We start from the raw sequence: 23,452 nt of genomic DNA, 5'->3' as shown, positions 1-23,452 counted from the left end.
TCATTCACTCAAATATATTCATCTTAGTGCAAAAGGCTGTTAGGTTTTGAGTGCTTAGCCAGGCTCTAGGAATACAGGTAGCATATACAGAGTGAGATAACAAAAAATGAACAAGACTGACATGGTCTCTACATCATGGAGCTTATAGACTGAAAGGAGAGGCAGACATTAAACAAATACATTAATAAGTATTTAATTTAAAGACTAGACAAAAAATTGTACGGGGTGCTACAAATAGTACATAATAGGCCTGGAGGGTCCTAGAGTGTTAAATACAGCTTTCTAGAAGATCTGATATTTAAACAGGCATGAAAGATAAGTAGCAGTTAGGCAACTAAAGAGACTGAATGACACTGAACCATTTGTAGCCCCTAATACTGGCTTCTAGTTCATCCTGGGGAAGGAAGAGATGCATGAGAATAACGGCAGAGTCATACTGAGGGACCTGACTCGTTATCATTCCAGATTCAATCTGGTAAAACAGACCCATTTTAGCTTCCCTCATCTATGACTTGATCAGTTACTGTCATACTAACTGTTCTTTTCCCTGCTGTCTCTAGAAAAATCTGAAGTTATGCACATTAGAGATCTTGACACTACTGAAAAGAGAACAGTTCTAAGAGCCATTGAGTATAAATTCTGTATGTAAGCAGCACATCAGCCTAAATTCTGGTTAAGTACTTCTGAGGGGCTGGAGGAGTTTTACCTTAGATAATTAATTTTATAGTTTTGTTAAGCTATGATGAGTATGACATTTCATTTCAGTGGTCTTCCTCCCAAAACCCCATAATCCCAGCCTAACCGTAATGAAAACAACAGCCAAACTCAAATTGAGGGTCATTCTATAAAAAAGACCTAAGCAGTATACCTCAAAACTGTTAAGAACAGAAACACTGTCATAGCCCAGAGAAGCCAAAGACATGACAACTGAATGTAACGTGATAGCTTAGATGGGATCCTGAAATAGACAAAGGACATTAGGAAGAACTAATGAAATCCAACTAAAGTATGGAGTTTAGTAAATAGTGTTCAAAACAGGTTTAATCAGAAAACCTGTGTTATTCAAACCCCGCCCATTTCAAAGAAAGGCCAGTCTTTAGGACTGGCCCTTAGCAGTCTTCTGGGAGATATTCTTTGGGCCTTTTAAATACTGTGCCTCTAAGAGTGTTTTTGTTTGCCTGAGGCCCTGGGCTATGCTATACCTGTTTGACCAGATAAGTTGACCCTGACAAGGCGATTTATGGACATTTGTTTTTGCTCTGGGAAGAGCTAGAATCTAAGAAGCTGAAGTCAGACATTCCGGTGCTGTATACCTACACTGACTGACCTGCAATGAAACCCTGGAAACCAAGGTTCAGGTCAGCCTCCCTGGTCAATAACAGTTCACACATATTGTCACACACTGTTTAGGGGAGAATTAAGTGTGCTCCCAAGTGACTCCATTGGGAGAGTACACCTAGAAACGTGTTCCTGTTTTCTCCTGGACTTCACCTCACGTGACTTTTCACTTTTGAGTATTTTGATCTGTATCCTTTCACACTAATAAATCATAACCATGAGTATAACACCTTCTGAGTGCAGTGAGCCCTTCCAGTGAATCATCAAGCCTGAGGGTGATCCTGAGGTCCCCCAACAAAGACAGAGAGACAGATGATAAAATTACAAACAACTTAGAATTCCCTAAAACTCACATTCCCACCTACTCCCCCACTACCCATCTATAGGCCTGAACATTAGGCAAACTTTATCTCAGGCTATTAAACTCATGTTTTAATTTATCTTAGGTTTATAGTGGAGTTCTCAGACATCTGCTAATTTTCAGATTACATTTTCTCAATCTATCCCATCTTTCCCACTTTTGCATCATATACCATTCCACCTTGGAGCTTTGGTCTTTCTATTGGGTCAATACCAGGAGAAAGTTCACTCGTATAACACTTAAAAAAAAAAAAAAAAAAAAGCCCCCAAAACTCCCATTTACCATTGCAACAAAAAGAATAAAATACCTAGGAATAAACCTACCTAAGGAGGCAAAAGACCTGTATGCAGAAAACTATAAGACACTGATGAAAGAAATTAAAGATGATACAAAAAGATGGAGAGATATACCATGTTCTTGGATTGGAGGAATCAACATTGTGAAAATGACTCTACTACCCAAAGCAATCTATAGATTCAATGCAATCCCTATCAAACTACCACTGGCATTTTTCACAGAACTAGAACAAAAAATTTCACAATTTGTATGGAAACACAAAAGACCCCGAATAGCCAAAGCAATCTTGAGAAAGAAAAACGGAGCTGGAGGAATCAGGCTCCCGGACTTCAGACTATACTACAAAGCTACAGTAATCAAGACAGTATGGTACTGGCACAAAATCAGAAAGATAGATCAATGGAACAAGATAGAAAGCCCAGAGATAAACCCATACACATATGATCACCTTATCTTTGACAAAGGAGGCAAGAATATACGACGGAGAAAAGATAATCTCTTCAATAAGTGGTGCTAGGAAAACTGGTCAGCTACATATAAAAGAATGAAATTAGAACACTCCCTAACACCATACACAAAAATAAACTCAAAATGGATTAAAGATCTAAATGTAAGGCCAGACACCATCAAACTCTTAGAGGGAAACATAGGCAGAACACTCTATGACATAAATCACAGCCAAGATCCTTTTTGACACACCTCCTAGAGTAATGGAAATAAAAATAAACAAATGGGACCTAATGAAACTTAAAAGCTTTTGCACAGCAACAGAAACCATAAACAAGATGAAAAGACAACCCTCAGAATGGGAGAAAATATTTGCAAACGGAGCAACTGACAAAGGATTAATCTCCAAAATATACAAGCAGCTCGTGCAACTCCATATCAAAAAAACCAAACAACCCAATCCAAAAATGGCCGGACACCTAAACAGATATTTCTCCAAAGAAGACATACGGATTGCCAACAAACACATGAAAAGATGCTAACCATCACTAATCATTAGAGAAATGCAAATCAAAACCACAATGAGGTAACACCTCACACCAGTCAGAATAGTCATCATCAAAAAATCTAGAAACAATAAATGCTGGAGAGGGTGTGGAGAAAAGAGAACCCTCCTGCACTGTTGGTGGGAATGTAAATTGATACAGCCACTGTGGAGAACAGTATGGAGGTTCCTTAAAAAACCAAAAATAGAACTACCATATGACCCAGTAATCCCACTACTGGGCATATACCCTGAGAAAACGATAATTCAAAAAGAGTCATATACCACAATGTTCACTGAAGCACTATTTACAATAGCCAGGACAGGACATGGAAGAATCCTGAATGTCCATTGACAGATAAATGGATAAAGAAGATGTGGCACATTTATACAATGGAATATCACTCAGCCATAAAAAGGAACGAAACTGAGTTATTTGTAATGAGGTGGATGGACCTAGAGTCTGTCATACAGAGCAAAGTAAGTCAGAAAGAGGAAAACAAATACCATATGCTAACACATATATATGGAATCTAAAAAAATGGTACTGATGAACCTAGTGGCAGGGCAGGAATAAAGACGCAGACGTAGAAAACAGACTCGAGGACACGGTGGGAAGGGGAAGTTGGGACGAAGTGAGAGAGTAGCACTGACATATATACACTACCAAATGTAAAACAGATAGCTAATGGGAAGCTGCTGCATAGAACTGGGAGATCAGCTCGATGCTTTGTGATGACCTAGAGGGGTGGGATAGGGAGGGTGGGAGGGAGGCTCAAGAGGGAGGGGATATGGGGATATATGTGTACATATAGCGGATTCACCTTGTTGTACAGCAGAAACTAACACAACCTTGTAAAGCAATTATACGCCAATAAAGATGTAAAAAGAAAACCTATATAAGCAACTGCAAAGCATTTTTCTGAAGAGTACATGAAATTCTGACATGGTGATTCTAACATGGGGCATTGGAATATGTCCCACCCTGTGGCTTAGACGTAAATTATTAAAAATGGTATTTTTGAAAACTGCCAAATAGGGACCTTTGCTTCCAGCCAAGGAGTAAAAGAAATAAGATTTACCTTTCTGTCTGAAAAAAACTTAAAAAGCTGACAAACTCTTAGGACATTGGCCATCAGGCAATGAAGGAGGGTGATCCTTGAGAGAAGGGAAACAATGAGGTGAACCCTACGACTGTGCCTATCTAACTGCCTGGAGAAAGGCCACAGGTTGCAGCAGTGGAGAGGAAACCTACGCAGAGCCCACAGTCTCCCTGAGATGAGAAAATGAAGCTGGGAGTATGGGAAAGTCAAAGAGGTAGGTATTGCAGGGCAGAGTATTAGAGGTAAAAGAGATATATATATAGAGAGAGAACTCCTGAAATCTGTAGAGGGTCTCCATCAATATTCAGTTATCAGTACATACATGTGAGCAAAACAAATGAGTCCAGGAAAAAAAAAGAATGAAACCAGAGACCTAAAAGGACTAGAAGGAAGCATGCCTGCTCCCAACAGCCAGAGTGGACCCTTATAATTTATAGAGCATCAGGTAGGATATTGATAAGGATCTTAGCTCACTAGTAGGGAAAAATTAACCCTAGACAAAACATTGCCGTGGTACCACCTGAGAAAATTTGAAGGCAAGACCAAAAAGGATCAAACTTTCCAAATAACCACACCCCAGAATAAATCTCAAGAATATTTTTATGAATATAAAGCATTCATCTCCCAACAAAATAAAAATCAGAATTTCTGGAAACCAATCAAAATGCATCATGCATGCAAAGAAGCAGGGAAATATAATCTATAATAAGGAAAAAAAATCAATAAATTGAAGCTGATTCAGAAATTACACAGATAGAATTAGAAGACAAGGACATTATAACAGCTATTATTATAAATATGTTGCATATGTTCAAATGAAGGAAACATTGAAAACATTAAGTAGAGAAGAAAAAAATATAAAAAGGGTAAAAATCAAATTTCTAAAGAAATACTACAGTGTCCATAATTTTAAAAATGCACTGGATGGAACTAACAGCTGATCAGACACTTAAATGGGGAAAAAAGGTTAGCAAACTGGTAGGCACAGCAATAGAGACCCTCTAAAACAAAAAAAAGGGAGAAAGAAAACAGAGGAATATAAAAAATGAACACAGCATTACTGGGCTTTGGGAGAATCTCAAGCAGACAAATGTACATGTGTATTTTTAGTCCCCAGTGAGGGGACTAATGAACTAGCACAAGAAACAAGAAGAAAACTACCAAGGCACATGATAATCAAATTGCTTAAAACAAGTGTTAAAGAGAAAATCTTAAAAGCAACCTGAGGAAAAAAAAAGATATGTTACACACAGAAAACAATGAAAATGGAGACAGCAGATTTCTTTTCAAAAATAATGCAAGAAAGCAGAGAGTGGAGCAAATCATTAAAGAACTAGGGGTGCGTGGGTTACGGGAGGGGTATCACTGTCAATCTAAATTCTTTACCCAATAAAAGTATCTTTTTAAAACAAAAACAAAATAATGACTTTTTTGAGACATGCAAAAACTGAAAGAATTCTTGACCAGCACACCTGCATTACAGGATATGTTAAAGTAAGCCCTTCAGGAAGAAGGAAAATGATACCAGATGGAAACTGAATCTACACAAAAGACTAAAGAGAGCTGAAAGTGGTAATTACATTGTGTAAACATAGAAAATTTTCTTTATTATTATTTAAATTGCTTCAAATGGAAATACTATTTAGAGCAAAAATGATGACAATGTACTCTGGGGTTCACAACCATGTAAAAGTAAAATGTATGACAACAGCACAAAGGCCAGGAGGGGAGCAAAAGAAGTACACTGTTTTAAGGTTCTTACACTACACATGTGATACATTATCACTTGAAGGTAGACCATGTTAAGTTAAAGATGTTTCAAAGGAAATAAAAAATATTTTGAACTAAATGGAAATGAAAATCCAACATATCAAATATGTGGGATGCAGCTAAAACAATGCTTAATGATTATTTATAGCACTGAACACAGACCTAGAAGAGACAGAACTAAACTCACTAACCACAGCTCTCACCTTAAACTAAAGGAAGAAGACCAGATTAAGCCTAATGCAAACAAGGAAGGAAATAACAAAGATTAGCACAGAAATCAATGAAATCAAAATCAGAAAAATAAAACAAAAAGCTGATAATTTGAAAAAAATCAATAAAACTGCTAGACCTCCAAGCAGAATGATCATGAAAAAAAAGAGAAGACATAAACAGTATTAGAAATGAAAGAGAAAACACTACTGATCCCACAGACAGTAAAAAGATAATAAGGAAGACTACGAACAACTATGTCCATAAATCAGGCAATTAAGGCAAAATGGATCAATTCCTTAAAAGATACAAACTACCAAACTCAAGAAAAAAACAGATAACCTGAATAGTCCTAGATTTACTAAAAAGTTAAATTTAACTTTAGCCTTCCAAATAATTAAAATCACAGGACTACATGGTGGTGATGGTTGCACAGCAATGGGAATATACTTAATACCCCCCAATTATATACCTAAGACTGGTTAAAATGGTAAATTTCATGTTATGGATAGTTTACCACAGTTTAAAAAAAAAACAACAAAACTTTTCCCATATATGTTTATGACTCCAAGCTATAGTTGGAGTTTTAGAGTCCTATGGTTACACACAGAGGAGCAGAGTTAACCCTACCTGGGGGAAAAAAAATTAACTAAAGACCTAAATGTACATGCTAAAACTATAAGCAACTCTTATAAACTCTTAGAAGAAAATATACAGTAAATCCTCCTGACCTTGGATCTGGCAATACTTTCTTAAATGTGACACCAAAACTACACACAAGACAAGAAAAAATAGAGACACTGGACTTCATTGAAATCAAAAACTTTTATGCTGCAAAGGACATTATCAAGAAAATGAAAAGAGGCAGCTCACTGAATGGGAGAAAATATTTGCAAATCATATATACCTGATATCAAATATAATAAAGGACTTGTATCTAGTACATATACAACTCAATAATAAATAAAAAACAATTAAAAATGGGGGAATGCACAGGTTGCAAGATGATGGGCAAAGTGTATAGGGTTTCTTTTGGGGATGATGAAAATGTTCTAAAATTAAATGTAGTGACGCCTGTACAACTTTTTGCATATACTAGACCACTGAATTGTACCCTTTAAATAAGTGAATGACTGATAGGTGAATTATACCTCAATAAAGCTGTTACCAAATATATATACATATATTTTTATACGAAAAAGTAAAAGAACCATTTCTGAAAAATGAGAACCACTATGAACCAAAATGCTATATAAAATATTCAGTCATTCGACAAACCTTTATTTAGTTGGTACTATTTGCCAAACAGAGGGGACACAAAGATGAATAAGACAAAAGAACCACAAGGCATATATGTGTTAGCTTTGTGTGTGTGTATTAGGAATCATATTACAAGATCTTTGGTAACTGAGAGGTCAGAAAGTAATTTTTCAGGCAGAGGGGAGGACAACGTGCAAAAATACAAAATGGTTTAACAGAACAATGTAAGATGAAAGTGAAGAAGGCACGAGCCAGGTTACGAACACCAAACTAAAGAGCTTAGACTTCATCTTAGAGGTTATCAATAGGGAGTTATGTTGATGGCATTTAAGACAGTTTGGGACAGATGGACTACGGGACAAGATCAGGTGAGTATGTAATTACTCTGTATCTGTGTAAGGTGAAGTGAAACGGTGGTACCACAAAAGAACCACATTAACGCTACCAATGATTTCCTTTACTGTAAATGAAAATCTGTGTTTTTAGCAAATAATCATCAAGTATTTACAGGCTTTCTTCAGAGATACTGTGGGTTTGGTTTAAGACCACTCTCGGCAAGGCGAACATCGCAATAAAGTGAATCACACAGATTTTTTGGTTTCCCAGTGTATGTGAAAGTTATGTTTACACTACACTGTAGTCCATTAAGTGTGTAGTAGCATTATGTCTAAATAATAATTTACATACCTTAATTAAAAAACATTTTATTGCTAAAAAATGTTAATCATCATCTGAGCCTCAGCGAGTCACAATCCTTCGCTGGTGAAGAGCCTTGTCTTGATGTTGATGCTGCTGACTGACCAGGGTGGATGCTGAAGGCTGGGGCGGCTGGGGCAGTTTCTTAAAATAAGACACCAGTGGGGCTTCCCTGGTGGCGCAGTGGTTGAGAGTCCGCCTACCAATGCAAGGGACACGGGTTCGTGCCCCGGTCCGGGAAGATCCCACATGCCGCAGAGCGACTAGGCCCGTGAGCCATGGCCGCTGAGCCTGTGCGTCCGGAGCCTATGCTCCACAACGGGAGAGGCCACAGCAGTGAGAGGCCCGCGTACCGCAAAAAAAAAAAAAAAAAAAAAAAACAGCAGTGAAGCCTGCCACATCAATCAACTTTTCCTTTCACAAACAATTTCTCTGTAGTATGCGATGTTTGACAGCATTTTAACTACAGTAGAATTTCTTTCAAAATTGGAGTCAATCTTCTCAAACCCTGCCACTGCTTTAACTAAGTTTATGTAAAATTCCAACTTCTTTGGTGTCATGTCAACAATTTTCACAGCATCTTCACTAGGAGTAAATTCCATCTCTAGAAACCACTTTCTTTGCTCATCCATAGGAAGCAACTCCTCAGCCATTCAAGTTGTACCATGAGATTGCAGCAATTCAGTCACATCTTCAGGCTCCACTTCTAATTCCAGTTCTCTTGCTATTTCTACCACATCTGCAATTACTTCCACCACTGAAGTCTTGAATCCCTCAAAGTCATCCATAAGGGTTAGAATCAACTTCTTCCAAACCCCTGAGAATGTTGGTATAGACCTCTTCTGTGAATCATGAATGTTCTTAACGGCATCTAGAATGGTGAATCTTTTTTAGAAGGTTTTCAATTTACTTTGCCCAGATCCAACAGAGGAATCGCTACCTATGGTAGCTATATCCTTGCAAAACGTATTTCTTAAATAATAAGACTTGAAAGTCGAAATGATGCCTTCCTTGATCCATGGCCTGCAGAACGGATGTTGTGTTAGCAGGCATGAAAACAATATTAATCTTGTTGTACATCTCCGTCAGACTTCTTGGATGACCAGGTGAATTGTCAATGAACAGTAATATTTTGAAAGGAAGCTTTTTTTTCTGAGTATTAGGTCTCAATAGTGGGCTTAAAATATTCAGAAAAGCATGTTGTAAACAAATGTATTTTCAGCCAGGCTTTGCTGTTCCATTTATAGAGAGCACAGGCAGAGTAGATTTAGCATCACTGTTAAGAACCCTAGGATTTTTGGAATGGTAAATGAGCACTGGCTTCAAATTAAAGTCAACAGCTGCACTAGCCCCTAACAAGAGTTAACCTGTCCTTTAAAGCTTTAAAGCCAGGCACTCACTTTTCCTCTTTAGCTATTAGAGTCCTAGATGGCATCTTCTTCCAATGTAAGGCTGTCTCATCTACAATGAAAATCTGCTGTCTAGGGTAGCCACCTTCATTAAACCATCTTAGCTAGATCTTTCGGATAACCTGCTGCAGCTTCTCCATCAGCACTTGCTGTTTCACCTTGCACTTCGATGTTATGGAGACGGCTTCTTTCCTTAAACAACATGAATCGACATTTGCTCGCTTCAGACTTTTCTTCTGCAGCCTCCTCATCTATACCACCCTTCACAGAATTGAAGAGCGTTTGGGCCTTGCTCTGGATTAGGCTTTGGCTTAAGGGAATGTTGCAGCTGGTTTGATCTTCTATCCAGACCACAAACTTTCTCCACATCATTCATGTGTTCACTGGAGAAGCACTTAATTCCCTTCAAGAACTTTTCCTTTGCATTCACAACTTGGCTAACTGTTTGGCACAAGAGCCCTAGCTTTTAAAGGCCTATCTTGGCTTTTGACACGCCTTCTTCACTAAGCTTAATCATTTCTAGCTTTTGATTGAAAGTGAGAGATGTGACTCTTCCTTTTCCTTGAACACGCAGAGACCATTGTAGGGTTATTAACTGGCCTAATTTCAATATTGCTGTGTCTCAGAGAATAGAGAGGCCCAAGGAGAGGGAGCAAGCTAGGGGAACAGATGGTTGGTGGAGAAGTCAGAACACACAACAATTACCGGTGAAGTTCACCATCTTATATGGGTACAATTCGTGGCACCCTAAAACAATTAAAATAGTAACACCAAAGATCACTAATTAAAGAGCACCATAAAAATATAATAATAATGAAAAAGTCTGAAATAGTGCAATAATTACCAAAATGTAATACAGAGACACAAAGTGAGAAAATACTGTTAGAAAACTGGCTGACAGACTTGCTCATCACAGGGTTGCCACAAACCTTCAATTTCTTTAAAAAAAAACAAAAAACAGCAGTATCTGTGAACCACAATAAAGTGAAACACAACAAAATGAGCTGTGCTTGTACTGAGTACTGATCAACTATACATACAAGTGTGGCATTTTCTTCTAGGACAACCTCAACATTATTTATAGATTCAAAAGGAGACACCCAACAGAAACTGAAAATTAAGAGTTCTCTATTTATAACCTGAACGGAAAAGTGTTCAATTTCATCAGTGTTAACTGGGATCAGAGCTGAGAATAGAAATTGGTGATCCTTCCACTCATTTCTCCTCCTATTGAACCCGGAGAAAAGTAAGGTATAAAAAGAAAAGTGGAATGAAAGAGTTAAACTTCTACAATATTTAATAATGGTAAAACTAAAATCTTGATTTTGACACAGAGTATTTGCTGGTTAAAAGTCATCTACTTTGAGAGCTTCAAGATGGCGAAAGAGTAAGACGCACAGATCACCTTCCTCCTCACAAATATGTCAGAAATACATCCACAGGTGGAACAACTCCTACAGAACACCTACTGAACGCTGGCAGAAAACCTCAGACCTCCCAAAAGGCAAGAAACTCCCCACGTACCTGGGTAGGGCAAAAGAAAAAAGGAAAAACAGAGACAAAAGAATAGGGACGGGACCTGCACCAGTGCGAGGGAGCTGTGAAGGAGGAAAGGTTTCCACACATTAGGAAGCCCCTTCGCTGGTGGAGACTGTGGGTGGCGGAGGGGGAAAGCTTTGGAGCCACGGAGGAGAACGCAGCCACAGGGGTGCGGTGGCAAAGCGGAGAGATTCCCGCACAGAGGATAGGTGCCGACCAGCACTCACCAGCCCGAGAGGCTTGACTGCGCACGCGCCGGGGTGGGCGGGGCTGGGAGCTGAGGCTTGGGCTTCGGTCGGATGCAGAGAGAGGACTGGGGTTGGCGGCGTGAACACAGCCTGAAAGGAGCTAGTGTGCCACGGCTAGCCGGGAGGGAGTCCGGGAAAAGGTCTGGAGCTGCCGAAGAGGCAAGAGACTTTTTCTTCCCTCTTTGTTTCCGGGTGCGTGAAGAGAGGGGATTCAGAGCACGGCTTAAAGGAGCTCCAGGGACGGGCACGAGCCGCGCCTATGAGCGCGGACTCCAGAGACAGGCATGGGACTCTAAGGCGGCTGCTGCGGCCATCAAGAAGCCTGTGTGCGAGCACAGGTCATTATCCACACCTCCCCTCCAGGGAGCCTGTGCAAACCCGCCACTGCCAGGGTCCCGGGATCCAGGGACAACTTCCCCGGGAGAACGCATGGTGTGCCTTGGGCTGGTGCAACCTCACGCTGGCCTCTGCCGCCACAGGCTCTCCCCGCATCCTTGCCCCTCCCTTCCCCCAGCCTGAGTGAGCCAGAGCCCCCCCAATCAGCTGCTCCTTTAACCCCATCCTGAGTGGGAACAGACGCCCTCAGGCGACCTACACGCAGAGGGGCGGGGGCACATCCAAAGCTGAACCCCGGGAGCTGTGCGAACAAAGAGAAAGGGAAATCTCTCCCAGCAGCCTCAGGAGCAGCGGATTAAATCTCCACAATCAACTTGATGTACCCTGCATCTGTGGAATACCTGAATAGGCAACAAATCATCCCAAATTGAGGAGGTGGACTTTGAGAGCAACGATATATATATTTTTTTCCCTTTTCCTCTTTTTGTGAGTGTGTATGTGTATGCTTCTGTGTGAGATTTTGTCTGTACAGCTTTGCTTTTACCATTTGTCCTAGGGTTCTGTCCTTTTTTTTAACTTAAAAAATGTTTTTAAATTATTTTTTATTTTAATAACTTTATTTTATTTTATCTTCTTTCTTTCTTTCTTTCTTTCTTTTCTCCCTTTTCTTCTTAGCCATGTGCAGGACTGGCTCTTGGTGCTCCAGCCAGGCATCAGGGCTGTGCCACTGAGGTGGGAGAGCCAACTTCAGGACACTGGTCCACAAGATACCTCCCAGCTCCACGAAATATCAAATGGCAAAAATCTCCCAGAGATCTCCTTCTCAACATCAGCACCCAGCTCCACTCAAGGACGAGCAACCTCGAGTGCAGGACACCCTATGCCAAACAACTAGCAAGACAGGAACACAACCCCATCCATCAGCACAGAGGCTGCATAAAATTATTAAAAGGCCACAGACACCCCAAAACACACCACCAGATGTGGACCTGCCCACCAGAAAGATAAGATCCAGCCTCATCCACCAGAACACAGGCACTAGTCCCCTCCACCAGGAAGCCTACACAACCCACTGAACCAACCTTAGCCACTGGGGACAGACACCAAAAACAACGGAAACTACGAACCTGCAGCCTGTGAAAAGGAGACCCCAAACACAGTAAGTTAAGCAAAATGAGAAGACAGAAAAACACACAGCAGATGAAGGAGCAAGATAAAAACCGACCAGACCTAACAAATGAAGAGGAAATAGGCAATCTACCTGAAAAAGAATTCAGAATAATGATAGTAATGATCCAAAATCTTGGAAATAGAATGGAGAAAATACAAGAAATGTTTAACAAGGACCTAGAAGAACTAAAGAGCAAGGAGAAATGAACAACACAATAAATGAAATTAAAAATTCTCTAGAAGGGATCAATAGCAGAATAACTGAGGCAGAAGAATGGATAAGTGACCTGGAAGATAAAATAGTGGAAATAACTACCGCAGACCAGAATAAAGAAAAAAGAATGAAAAGAATTGAGGACAGTCTCAGAGACTTCTGGGACAACATTAAATGCACCAACATTCGAATTATAGGGGTCCCAGAAGAAGAAGAGAAAAAGAAAGGGACTGAGAAAATATTTGAAGAGATTATAGTTGAAAACTTCCCTAATATGGGAAAGGAAATAGTTAATCAAGTCCAGACGCACAGAGAGTACCATACAGAATAAATCCAAGGAGAAACACGCCAAGACACATATTAATCAAACTATCAAAAATTAAATACAAAGAACAAATATTAAAAGCAGCAAGGGAAAAACAAGTAACACATAAGGGAATCTCTATGAGGTTAACAGCTGATCTTTCAGCAAGCCAGAAGGGAGTGGCAGGACATACTTAAAGTGATGAAAGAGAAAAACGTACAACCAAGATTACTCTACCCAGCAAGGATCTCACTCAGATTTGATGGAGAAATTAAAAGCTTTACAGACAAGCAAAAGCTAAGAGAATTCAGCACCACCAAACCAGCTCTACAACAAATGCTAAAGGAACTTCTCTAGGCAGGAAACACAAGAGAAGGAAAAGACCTACATAATAAGCCCAAAACAATTAAGAAAACGGTAATAGGAACATATGTATCAATAATTACATTAAATGTAAATGGATTAAATGCTCCAACCAAAAGACATAGACTGGCTGAATGGTTACAAAAACAAGACTCGTATATATGCTGTCTACAAGAGACCCACTTCAGACCTAGGGACACATACAGATTGAAAGTGAGGGGATGGAAAAAGATATTCCATACAAATGGAAAACAAAAGAAAGCTGGAGTAGCAATTCTCGTATCAGACAAAATAGACTTTGCACAGCAAAGGAAACCATAAACATGAAGCAATTGACAAAGGATTAATCTCCAATACACACAAGCAACTCATGCAGCTCAATATTAAAAAAACAAACAACACAATCCAAAAAAGGACAGAAGACCTAAATAGACACTTCTCCAAAGAAGATATACAGATAGCCAACAAACACATGAAAGAATGCTCAACATCATTAATCATTAGAGAAATGCAAATCAAAACTATAATGAGATATCATCTCACACCGGTCAGAATGGCCATCATCAAAAAATCTACAAACAATAAATGCTGGAGAGGGTGTGGAGAAAAGGGAACACTCTTGCACTGTTGGTGGGAATGTAAATTGATACAGCCACTATGGAGAACAGTATGAAGGTTCCTTAAAAAACTACAAATAGAACTACCATATGACCCAGCAATCCCACTACTGGGCATATACCCTGAGAAAACCATAATTCAAAAAGAGTCATGTACCAAAATGTTCATTGCAGCTCTATTTACAATAGCCAGGACATGGAAGCAACCTAAGTGTCCATCAACAGATGAATGGATAAAGAAGATGTGGCACATATATACAATGGAATATTACTCAGCCATAAAAAGGAACAAAACTGAGTTATTTGTAGTGAGGTGGATGGACCTAGAGGCTGTCATACAGTGTGAAGTAAGGCTGAAAGAGAAAAGCAAATACTGTATGCTAACACATATGTATGGAATCTAAAACAAAAAACGAAAAGAAAATGGTCAGAAGAACCTAGTGGCAAGACAGGAATAAAGATGCAGACCTACTAGAGAAGGGACTTGATACGGGGAGGGGGAAGCGTAAGCTGGGACAAAGTGAGAGAGTGGCATGGACGTATTATACACACTACCAAACGTAAAACAGATAGCTAGTGGGAAGCAGCCACATAGCACAGGGTGATTAACTCAGTGCTTCATGATCACCTAGAGGGGTGGGATAGGGAGGGTGCAGGGGAGGGAGATGCAAGAGGGAACAGATATGGGGATATATGTATAAGTGATTCACTTTGTTATAAAGCAGAAACTGACACACCGTTGTAAAGCAATTATACTCTAATAAAGATGTTAAAAAAAAAAGTAATCTACTTTTCCAAATGTGCTTTCCTGTTCAACTGCTATTACTTAAAACTATAAAAATGCTCAAGAGTAGTTGGCAGGGAAGACTGGGATCTTGTAAGTGATAGAAGACACTCTTCTGTCTAGACAACAGGAAGCAAAATCAAAAGAAACCAAATTCAAAACCCTGCCAAGGACCAATATGGAATTAATAGACTTTCTACAGGTTGTACCATCTATTCCAAAAAAAAAAATCTGTTATTTAGTAAAGCATCATAGAAGCCCTCAATCTTCTGAGTCTGTAAGAAATAAAATATAGAATACAGTACTGCTTTTAAAAAACAGAAACTCAAATTCCTTCTAATTATCCTGAGGGTAAAAGAAGAATAAAATGTAATTATGGTCAATTAAACTATTTAACTCATATCTCTGCACCAGAAAAGTAATGCTAATGAGCTCATCCTAGGAAATTCAACTGACTTGTCACATTCTGATGTTCTAGTCTCATCTGAAAAAGCGCCAAATGAAAATACAGCTGCAAATTTTGAATACGTACTGAAACAGATAACCTTTTGATTATTCATATAATTAAGAGGTTTGCTAGTTTTTAAAATGGGAGTAAATGAGGAATGTTTATTTAAATAATGACATTTGGTAGACGCTCAATTTGACCACCAACTACCTCTAAACTTAACCTGGATCCAAGACTGCAGACGGGTTTGGGGCTATACAGGTAGTCCTGAGGCTCTGCCTGCAGTTCACTTTGCAAAAGTGGGTTCATGTGAAAGTAGAGTCCTATTTTTTTAATTGGCTTTTGGCTTATTCTGAACCAAAGGTCCAAATTCTGAAAACTGCAATCCAAAGGTAATATCAAAAGTGTACAGATGGGGCTTCCCTGGTGGCGCAGTGGTTGAGAGTCCGCCTGCCGATGCAGGGCACGCGGGTACGTGCCCCGGTCCGGGAAGATCCCACATGCTGCGGAGCAGCTGGGCCCGTTAGCCATGGCCGCTGAGCCTGCGCGTCCGGAGCCTGTGCTCCGCAACGGGAGAGGCCACAACAGTGAGAAGCCCGCGTACCGCAAAAAAAAAAAGAAAGAAAAGAAAGCAACATGTTCTGCATAAAATATAAAGGATTACTGTATATCCTTCCAGACTAGACAGCTTAACACTATTATAGACATCTGTATTCCAAAACTGTTAAATTCACTAACAGTAGTAAATTCACTAAAGAAATTAGTTGCTTTGAAAAATATGAAGAATGTTTCATGAGGGTAATAATGGCCTATATTGTACTTTGGTACAGCAAAAGGATGATACACTCTTTTAAAAATATTTTTCAAATATCTGAAATTGACCATCTAATATGTTTTTTCATGAAAATTATAGTTATTTGCTCATTTATTCAACAAAGACTGATTGGACATCTATTATGTGCTAGTCCTATGCTAAGTATTAAGGATAAAAATAAAAAGTAAGAACCTCTGGTCTTATGGAACTTCAAATTCATTTAAAAGCCATCCAGATATACCCTTGATCTAAAAATTTAACATTTTTATAGGGAGGAGAAGAGACATAACGATAGCTACCTTTCATTTTCTTTTTAAATCTCTATTCATCTAAAACTTATCCAGTATTTTTCCTTGTAATAAAGAACTTTTCAGTGAAGAAAATAATCTAGTGGAAAGTAAAAAGAGAAAAGGACTAAAGTGAAAATAAAATGAGATTTTGCTTAAGTTCTTTGCAATTTTACATTTTTATCACATGATTAAAAATTAGAACAACCTTTCTGGGGTAAAAAAAAGAAAACGATATTTGTCACAAACTTTAAAAATCACATATTTTAGTCTGGTAATTCCACTTCATCAAAATCAAAAATGCAAAGATTTGGACACAAATATGTTTATAACTATATGAGAGAAAAATAGAAAAAAACCCTAAATATCTGAGAATGGAAGAAAGATAAAACAATTACAGTTTATCAACATAACAGTCTATTATGCTGTCAATAAAAAGATGTTTGCCAAGAAATTTCAGAGTAGAACATTTATCATATAACTTTAAATGATAAAAGCAGAACATAAAACTATATATATCCTAAGATTAACTATATTAAAATACCTATATGCACAGAAGAAAATCTATAAAATTCTAAAAAATCTATTGGAACTGTGACAAAATATTAACAGTTATCTCTGGGTGAAAAACTGAAATTTCACAATGCATATTAGCATATTCAAAGATTCTAAGGATTCCTCAAGTAAAGAAATATATTTGACTTTCATCACTGATTAATTGTAAAATACATTTGACTTTTAACACACCAATTGGTATAATCACCAATTCAGAAAGTCCAAAAAAAGGAAACATTACATTTAAGTAAGTGGCTAACACTTGTGGTCTCCTGAAATTAATAATGCACTATATTATAATTGGCAACATTCCAACCTTAAGACATTTCTTTCAAACTTTAGCAAGTGTGATTTAGAAGGTTTAATTTCACACACTAAAATCTTTTCTCAAAAGATGCTGAATGCTCACTTTGCTATTAAAAAAAAAAGCCTGCAATTAACTAGCTACTTTAAACAGGTTTTCTATAGCAAAATAAACATTAAATCTTCTGCAGAAATAATTTGGAGATATTTTTGTAGGTGTAATAGCCAGAAATCAGAAGAGTGAACTTTAGGAATCCAATTACAGAAATGTTGACTTCTCAGGAAAATTTTTACAATCTGAAGTGAGCATGAAAAGCAATGTAAGAAAGTCCTCTGACCAAGGCTAATCACTTTGGAGCTCATGAGTAACATCATAGTACACCATGGACTTAGACCAAATAATGAAACTCCAAATGGAAAATGGCACAAGTCCATGGACTGTAAATACTGTATCAAAAGAAAATAAAGGAAAAACTCTTTCATTAGAGCAATTAAAAGTGCAGTTGTAGTACCAGTTCCTATGATGAATAAATCAGTTCAGCAGTTCTAAGAGTGTACAGCCACTGTTTAAACACATTCTTCATTGGCAATAACTTTAAGTTTAGAAGCTGCCTGTAGGTTTCCTTAGCTCCTAAACTTTTTTAATCACAGAAATGTTTTGGGATGGTGCAGTTGGTTATAACCCTATCCCCTGAAATTTTCACATGAGGCATTTAATGATTAGGTGTCTACCTGACCCATTATATTATGTTATGGTACCCAATAAAATACAGATAAATACTGCAAATATTCATACCAATATCGGTATTCATACCAATCAATGTCCCCGAACTTTAGACCATAAGTTCCAAAGAACTGAAGTTTCTACTAACCCAACATCAATCATTCTTCATTCTATAATTCCATTTGTCAAATTATTCATACGAAATGACCATGTTCTGCTACAGAGCTTCTGAAAAACCCCAAAGTTGAGCTTTCAGTAGTAAATTTGAAAATGTTTCAAAAAGAATTCAAAATCACATTAAGCAGCCTAAACTAGCAGTTAGTCCTTGGGAATGTTCTTATCTCCAGGGTACTGTTTCCCAGCCTAAACTTACAAAACAACTGTGTTCTATAAGAAGCTAACAAGTGCCTGCTTCACTTAGCTTTTGCTAATGACCATAAAATTTAGTGGCTCAAAATAACTTTATTATTTCTGACAATTCTGAGGGTTAACTGGTTTCTCCTGGTTTCTAGCATGGCATCACATGTCTGACAATTGGTGATGACTAGAATGAGGGGATCTCAACTAGGAGGGCTCATCCCTGTTCACACAGTCTCTCATCCTCCAGGAAGCTAGTACAGATTTCTTAACAAAGCTAATGCAATGGCAAAGACCAGCAAGAGAAGGCAAGCCCTAAGCGCTTTCAAGCCTGCTTGCATTATGGCTGCTAACACTCCACTGGCCAAAGCAAGTTACATGGCCAAGTGCAGATTCAAGGATGGAAAACTTGACTCCCTAGCGTTTAGAGTAGGAGCTACAAGACTGCAGTGCAAAAGGGCAAACACAGTGAAGGGAAGAATTTGTGGTCATTTTTTGCAATCTACCACACTGCAAAATGCTGCAAGTCTCTGCTCCACGTGGTCCACGGTGAAATAAGTTTAAATAACAGCTCTCTTTTGACACTTCAAAATACATATTGACATATTACAATATAATATAATGCAGAACACACTGCCAATGCTTGTTTCAATGTTCATTTTCTAAAAATATTAATATATTCAAAGAAAACTATAAAGCCATCCCCCACCCCCGAATATTAGGCCCATGTGTGTCACAGGTGACGTAACAGGCGGTCCATGCATAAAAGGTAACTTCTGTTGCCCTTGTGGTGATCTCACTGAAAACTCTGCAGAGACAGTCAATGATGAAGTATATGTAAAAGAACCCAAGGAAACATCAAGCATCATTAGTAGAAAGTATCATAACCAGAAGATTTTTTTTTGTTCTAAAATTAGCCTAGTTGACATTTTCTGGTAAAACTAAACATGGAATTAGTATACAACCCAGTAACTGTACTACACTTGGGTATTTGTTCCAGAGAAATAAAAACTTATATTCACACAATACCTGTAGAAAAATGTTCATAGAAGCTTTATTCATAATAGCCCCAAACTGGAAACAAGCCAGATGTCCTTCAACTGGTGAATGGTACAACAAACCGTTGTACACATATACCATGGAATACTACTCAGCAAAAGAAAGGAACAAACTACTGATATATAACAACTTGAATGAATCACCAGGGAATTACAGTAAGTGAAAAAAACTAATCCTAAACAACTATATAATGTATAATTCCATTTATATAACACTTCTGAAATGACAGAATTTTGGAAATGGATGCATGAACAAGGTGGGTGTAGTTATGAAAGGGCAAAGCAAGGGATTATTGTGGTGATGGAAATCCTCAGTATCTCGATTCTGGTGATGGATACACAAAACTTTACATGTAATAACACTGCACAGAACTAAATACACAGACACAGACACACACGTACACATAAATGAGTACAGGCAACACTGGGGAAATCTGCAAAAGATCGATGATTCTATCAATATCCTGCTTGTGATATTGTATTATAGTTCTTTTTTTTTTTTTTTGTATTATAGTTTTGTAAGATGTTACCATTGTGGGAGGGACTGGGTAAAGGATACATACGCTCTCCCTAAAGTATTTCTTACAACTGTACTAAATCTACAATTATCTCCATAAAAATTTCAATTAAAAAAACTTTTTTTTAAGTTTAGCTTAGGAAGGTAGTTTCCCTGGGGTCTTAGTTTCTTTCAGAGTTTAATTCAAACAGTGTGGCTAGCATGAGGGTACAAATGACTTACATTTGGGACATCAATTGCTACCTCCCTCATGGCACTGGGCCTGATGTCATTCATCCCCTGCAAGAAATCTTTCACAGTAATCTTCACCAACCCAGCCATCTTGCTGTCAGGGAGGTTAGGGTGTTTCCTCAAAACTCTCCTCAAGGCATGAAGACCTGTAAAGAGAAAAGTAACACAAGCTTTGTCTTCCACCTCATAAATACACACTGAACCATTACCAATAAAAATAATAACAAAAAACCCAAAGCTCATGCATATTATAACATTTAAAATTTTGTGCGCTTGTGCATGTGCGTGCGTGCGTGTACAGTGGCGGGAGGGTGGGGAGGGAGAAGGGATAATGTGGGGGATGAAGGCAAAAATCTAAATGCTTAGTGTTGGTGGTAAAAATATGACAAACTGCTATGAAATATGAACAGACAGATATTTTACATATGTGAAATAAAATTTACAAAACAACTTCCGCAAAAAAGACCATAAAGGTTTGTCAAAATAATCTGTTTGGAGAATTTCTTTGAAAAGAGTAAAATATTAAACCAGTAACATACCTTTCGCCTTGCCCTTTTTGTTAATACACACAAACCAGAGTTACAAGTTTTGTAAGTTATTGGCAGAACGTCTTGAAGGAAATGTTCAGTTGGCAGTTAGAAATGTGGTTTTGGAATTCAAGACAGAATCAAACTTCAGAGTTATGTATATACACACGAGATCTGATATTATAGGAGTAGAAGAGACCTATAAAAGGGAAGCTAGAGGGATCAGGGATGGAAGAATGAGGGTTGACGTCTCAATCTTAGGGAAGTCGATCATTTGAGGAGTACAGGAACAAACGATGGTTTAGGCAGAGATAGAGAAGTAGAATCAGAATAGTAAAATACCACAAAGCCAAAAAGATGATCAACCAAGTCAAATTTAGAGAGATGCAAAATAACTTAAAAGAGATCATGCTGACCTAAAACATTACCTACGTTAGGTTCTTTGTTTTTGCTGTTTGCTTGGAGTTTAAGCACTGATAGGACTGAATGCCCCAAGCCATCCCCCCATCCAAGTTCCCAGATTTAGAGCCCCTTTATCTATGACAAAGACCTCTAGTCTAGAGGGCAGCAAAGTCCCTATGTGTTCTTTGCCTGAGGGTATTTTGTAATGAAGTGCTATATTTGTGTTCTAGTACACAATGAAGTTCCACTTTGAAGAATTTTAGTCTCAGAGACCTCTTAGAAATCCAGTCTGAATAACTGAACTTGCCCTGGGACACCAACAAGCTCCATCATTTTTAATGTCTTTTGTCTAAAACGTTATGCCTCAGTGAATTTTTACTAAATTTAAATACCATAATTGTCATCTTACTTGCCTTCATTTATTTGAACTTTGAAACAGAAGCATTGGTTCAAGGAAGGAAAACACAAACTGCCCCAAACAGAGGTTTGGATATCTTTGACTACTAAGGAAAAACAGTGAATAATACACCACTCAGAAAATAGATCCACAGTAATCTTTCCCAAGGAAAGCTATCATTGCAAGTCTAATATTCATGGAGGTCTCCGAGACAGTAGGTTAACCAGAAAAAAAGCTACAAAAGAGGAAACTGAAGATATATGTAAAAAGATCACTATTTTCTATGGAAAATTTCTTAGGCCATACTCTGCAATCTGAAATCTATGTCACTTATTTAAGTCTATCTTACAAATATCTATATGGTTTTCTGCCTTCCAAAAATGTTGAAAGATAATTCTTCACATCTCTCACATTTCTGCTTATCTTTCCAGCAGAAGCACTAACTGCCTCTGTTCAGACTACCTTTTCAAGGATGTCTGTGTACAGGAAGACAGAGTGTCTCCCTCCAAAGCAAAGGGCAGATATGCTTACTGCCCATTTCAAAAGATTAAGGTTCCTTAAGCTCAAGGTTCTCCTGTAATGCCACCTCATAAGGACTCAGATGTCACCCAGCCCTTTTTGTATCTCTTTGTGAGAAGTGAGGCTCCGGGAGCTGGTGCAAATGCTGCTTCTCTGGCTACTTCTGTTGCTGTAAGTAGTAGTATATCCTTTGACTCTGACCCAGGAATACTGTGTCTTCTGAAAGACACACTTGTGAAACTTGTTAAATTGCAAGTAGGGTAAAATCGCAAACCTTCACAGTTCTTGACATGAAAATAAAAGTTTACTTTAAATTAGGTTGTTTCACTGCCCAACATACCTTTCAAATGGTGCAATCATAAAAAACTAAATAAATAAATCCTCAGTAATAAGGCACTGTGTTGTATTAGACAGCACCTTGGTGACCTGAAAGAATTAAAGCAGTTCTAAAAAATCTTACATAAATGGAAGTGATCAAAAGACCAAAAGAATCTAACACTTCATGTCCCAAATGGCTATCTGGCAATACTTGTCAATATTTCTAATTTAGACCAGATACCTTACTCCTACCAGTACTGATATACTAGAAACTGAAACAAAGGAAGTGGTCTAATAATTTTCCCACATTTACGTCACAAGGCATAAAGTGGGACAATAAAGGAGACCGATTATTTTCATTTGAGAAAGGGATTTGGAAAGAGCAGCAGCCACTCATGAGGCAGGGACTGGCAGCCTACTGAGCTGGGGACAGCCCTGCCTCCAAGTAAGTCAGAAAGGGAAAGACAAATACCATATGATACCACTTATATGTGGAATCTAAAATACGACACAAATGAACCTATCTATGAAACAGAATCACGGAAATAGAGAACAGACTGGTGGTTGCCAAGGGTGAGGAGGTTAGGAGAGGGATGGAGTGGAAGGCTGGGGTTAGCAGATGTAGGCTTTTATACAGTAAGTCCCCTACATACGAACCTTCAAGTTTCGAACTTTCAAAGATACGAACATGCATTTGCATGTCTAATCACATAAGTCTGTTCACGTGTCTGGAATACATTGTAACATGCATGCATCCTCTACAACAGGTTGAGCTTTTGTGTACTTTACCATAGAGTACTGTATAGCAGCCGTCCCCAAACGTTTTGGCACCAGAGACTGGTTTCGTGGAAGACAATTTTTCCACAGACCGGTGGGGGGTTGGGGGGGATATGGTTCAGGCAGTAATGCAAGCGATGGGGAGCAGCAGATGAAGATTTGCTTGCTTGCCTGCCGCTCGCCTCCTGTTGTGCAGCCCAGTTCCGGG

The 23,452-nt window shown here is 38.5% G+C and overlaps 1 protein-coding gene across 1 annotated transcript in view; it reads right to left on the bottom strand.

Annotated features, from left to right (window-relative positions):
* Nucleotides 1–23,452, bottom strand: part of AFG2A (AFG2 AAA ATPase homolog A) — a 348,368-nt gene that overhangs the window by 284,460 nt on the left and 40,456 nt on the right. Inside the window, exon 10 of the mRNA XM_082653515.1 lies at nucleotides 20,296–20,450. Coding sequence (XP_082509641.1) covers nucleotides 20,296–20,450 — 155 coding nt within the window. The remainder of the gene's footprint in view (nucleotides 1–20,295; nucleotides 20,451–23,452) is intronic.

The sequence above is a fragment of the Grampus griseus genome (assembly GCF_964374135.1).
Source record: "Grampus griseus genome assembly, chromosome: 4".
NCBI classification, from domain to species: Eukaryota; Metazoa; Chordata; class Mammalia; order Artiodactyla; family Delphinidae; genus Grampus; species Grampus griseus.
This window is presented reverse-complemented; position numbering and strand designations above follow the sequence as displayed.